Source organism: Contarinia nasturtii, unplaced genomic scaffold, assembly GCF_009176525.2.
Source record: "Contarinia nasturtii isolate CC-2019 unplaced genomic scaffold, AAFC_CNas_1.1 Cnas_scaffold_3805, whole genome shotgun sequence".
NCBI classification, from domain to species: Eukaryota; Metazoa; Arthropoda; class Insecta; order Diptera; family Cecidomyiidae; genus Contarinia; species Contarinia nasturtii.
Window position 1 is genome coordinate 398 of NW_022201102.1, and position 2,806 is coordinate 3,203.

The following is a 2,806-nucleotide window of genomic DNA, read 5'->3' on the forward strand; positions in this document are numbered from 1 at the left end:
TACACTTAATGGACCTTTTTCTTCGATTAGTCGAAGTATGTATAAAAGCTCAAAAATAATGCTTTGGCAGACCGATTTGTCCATTTCTATCAACTTTCTCTCAATCTATCCAACCAATTGTTGCACGTTTCAAGTATTTTGGACCTTCGCCTATAATATACATCCAAAAACAGAGGAGAAATAATTAATTTGGTGTCTTTTTGTGAAGTTAAAAAGGATGGTCCTTTTTTCATAGAAAGCATTTCCATATAGCATATATTTTAAGAACTGAGCCATTATTGTGGTTTTTCCTGCTTGCAAAGCACATTTTTGCCTTTAATCTGATAGTTTCCAACAAATTCAATCGATTTCACCAATAATTGGTTGATAATGCAAAAAGTACGGTCGTATTCCCAATTTAAATACTGAAACCCTTCAAAATTGTCATAAAGTACCGAAAACTGGGTTGGTCAAGCAAAAATTCATTTCTGGCGATTCTTATGGTTACTGCACATCCCAAGGTGAACCAAAACAATGGATTTAGACACGATCATTAGTAATCAGCAAAATAAGTTACGAAAAAATTGCATAGGGTGTCAAAAATTGGATGTTCACTTCATCTCATAGCATGTTGCACTGAAAAATTCAACATTTTGGATAATGAAACATTCATCTCCAAATCGAACCACGAATCAAGTGCAACTGGTTTCTTTTGCATTGATTATGTTCGGGCACTACTACATAAGGCTAGAGACGTCGACAAACTGAATTTTGATAAAGGGGTGTTTGTATGGTAGGCTCTTCTTTGAAAGGTGCCTTAGAGCCATTATTCGAACATTTGATGCTGAAACGTAAGGTAAAACCTCCATTAGATGCTCCATTATCAACCAAATATTGTTGAAGTCGATAGAATTTGTTGAGAACTATCTGATTAAAGACAAAATTGTGCTTTGCAAGAAGAAAAAACCACATTAATGGCTCACTTCTTAAAAAATAGAATTTTCATGAAAAAAGGACCATCTTTTTAACCTCACAAAAAGACACAAAATTAATTATTTCTCGTCTGTTTTTGGATGTATGTTATAGGTCCAAAATACTTGAAACGTGCAACAATTGGTTGGAAGGTTTGAGAGAAAGTTGAAATAAATCGACAAATCAGTTGTCCAGAGCATGATTTTGAAGGTTCAAAGAATACTGAGACAATGGCCCGTTAAGTGTAAAGTGAATGTGATATTCGATAGCCTATGAATATAGGTTCATACCAATAAAAAAGGATTTAATATTGTATGTTTGTTGTTCAAATGGCGAACATCTGAATTTACTGTCAAGACTTTATGGATATATGTTATAGCAATAAATTCTTCTTCTTTGTAAACGTCATTTGAATATTCAAGTTTTCTGCTATCGACGCTTAACCATTTCGCGCTTCATAAGTCCCATTCTGACGAGCATTTTTTCCATGTTTTTTTTTTGATTTTATTGTGCATTCAACATAAATTTTGTTTTTACAGAAAATGTATGTGAAGTGTAGTCTTTTTATTTTTGGCCGATACATTTTTCCATCTCACAGCAATGCATGTTTTGTTGTTGTTCCATTGTTTATGTTCACTTTGGTTATGTTTTGTTTGAACTATTTTACTTTATTTAAATTAGTTTATTTCGGTAAAACCTCAATTTTCCCTGCTTGCCAATAATTAAATATAGCTATTGCACGAATACAATATTTAAATTTTAACTTGTTCAAATTAATTTTAAAAAATCGAAAATAATGTAAATAAACCAAGAGCGATGAAAACAAAAAAATGTGCCAGTGACAGCTGTCTTTAATGAATAATTTTACTTTCGAAACTCAACGAATTTCACAACACTTTTTACCTGAAGTGTTTGGATCTTATCTTCGAGGTTCGTTAACCGCTCTTCCACAGCTTTTTGTCTGCTTGACATTTCAGATACGATTTCATAAACGTTATGTTGTGTCTATTAAAATTCATTGAAAAGAAATTAAAATTTATTTGAGAAACAAAACAATTTCTTTATCTGCTTGTTAAACAAAAAATTTCTTTTTATACCTTTGCCATATCTGTTATAGTATTTGCATTGTCCATAAGTTTTCTTTGATCCATTTTTACTTTTCTTAATCTTAATTTGGATAATTTAATTCATTTAGCTTATTTTAAATTCAACATTTGAAATTACTTTGAACTTACGCATAGATTGCCAATAGGAATTTCCTCTGATGCGTTCGAACTCGACCAGGGTTTACTCGTTTCGCCAGTCTCGTATGCTTGTAGATGAGCCAAGTTTCTCTCAACACATTCGCTGCTGCATTTTTGAGCTGTTAAATATTTATATTAAATACAAATTTAATGTATTATTTATTATAAAAACATTATTATTACGCTATTATTGTCTAGGGCCCCTGTATTAACACGTAATATAAGCGACATAAAATACGTGTCATTAATACCGTAATTTACGAAGTTAAAAAATTCTAAAAGAATTGGCACGTGGGTTTCGCGAATTACTACTTTCCCAATTAAATTCAAATTTTATAATAATGACTGCACATTGGATGACTTTTTTGAAAAAAATTAAGTATTAAAGACTACAGCCCAGAATAGATGTACATCCTTATACAAGGATGAACTGATTCCAAAACAGCCATTTTTTATGGAATTATATGTCATATAGGGTGGCGACTTCTACAAGAGTGAAGACAACTTTTTCAAAAATATCGAGAATAAAATGTCTTACATCCGTTAGATGAACTTTTCCGCACTGTGGTCCACAACATGCATTTATTACATATCTTTTACCGTGAATATGA

At 31.6% G+C, this 2,806-nt stretch overlaps 1 protein-coding gene across 1 annotated transcript; it reads right to left on the reverse strand.

Moving 5' to 3' along the window:
- Positions 1–1,792: 1,792 nt before the first annotated feature.
- LOC116350178 (small conductance calcium-activated potassium channel protein-like) lies at positions 1,793–2,644 on the reverse strand. Its single transcript, XM_031781909.1, has 5 exons — positions 2,617–2,644; positions 2,379–2,398; positions 2,187–2,314; positions 2,049–2,118; positions 1,793–1,956 (listed from the first exon to the last, which is right to left on the reverse strand). The coding sequence occupies exons 1-5, from the start codon at positions 2,642–2,644 to the stop codon at positions 1,816–1,818; spliced, it is 387 nt and encodes a 128-aa protein (XP_031637769.1). The 3' UTR covers positions 1,793–1,815.
- Between the last annotated feature and the right edge of the window lie 162 nt (positions 2,645–2,806).

Bases quoted from the DNA above. Each gene is read 5' to 3' on its own strand.
- LOC116350178 (XM_031781909.1), bottom strand. From the start codon at position 2,644: ATGGCTGTTTTGGAATCAGTTCATCCTT. The intron at 2,399-2,616 runs GTATAAGGATGT...GTGTTAATACAG, and splicing joins TTTGGAATCAGTTCATCCTT to GGGCCCTAGACAATAATAGC. The intron at 1,957-2,048 runs GTATAAAAAGAA...GAATTTTAATAG, and splicing joins CTATAACAGATATGGCAAAG to ACACAACATAACGTTTATGA.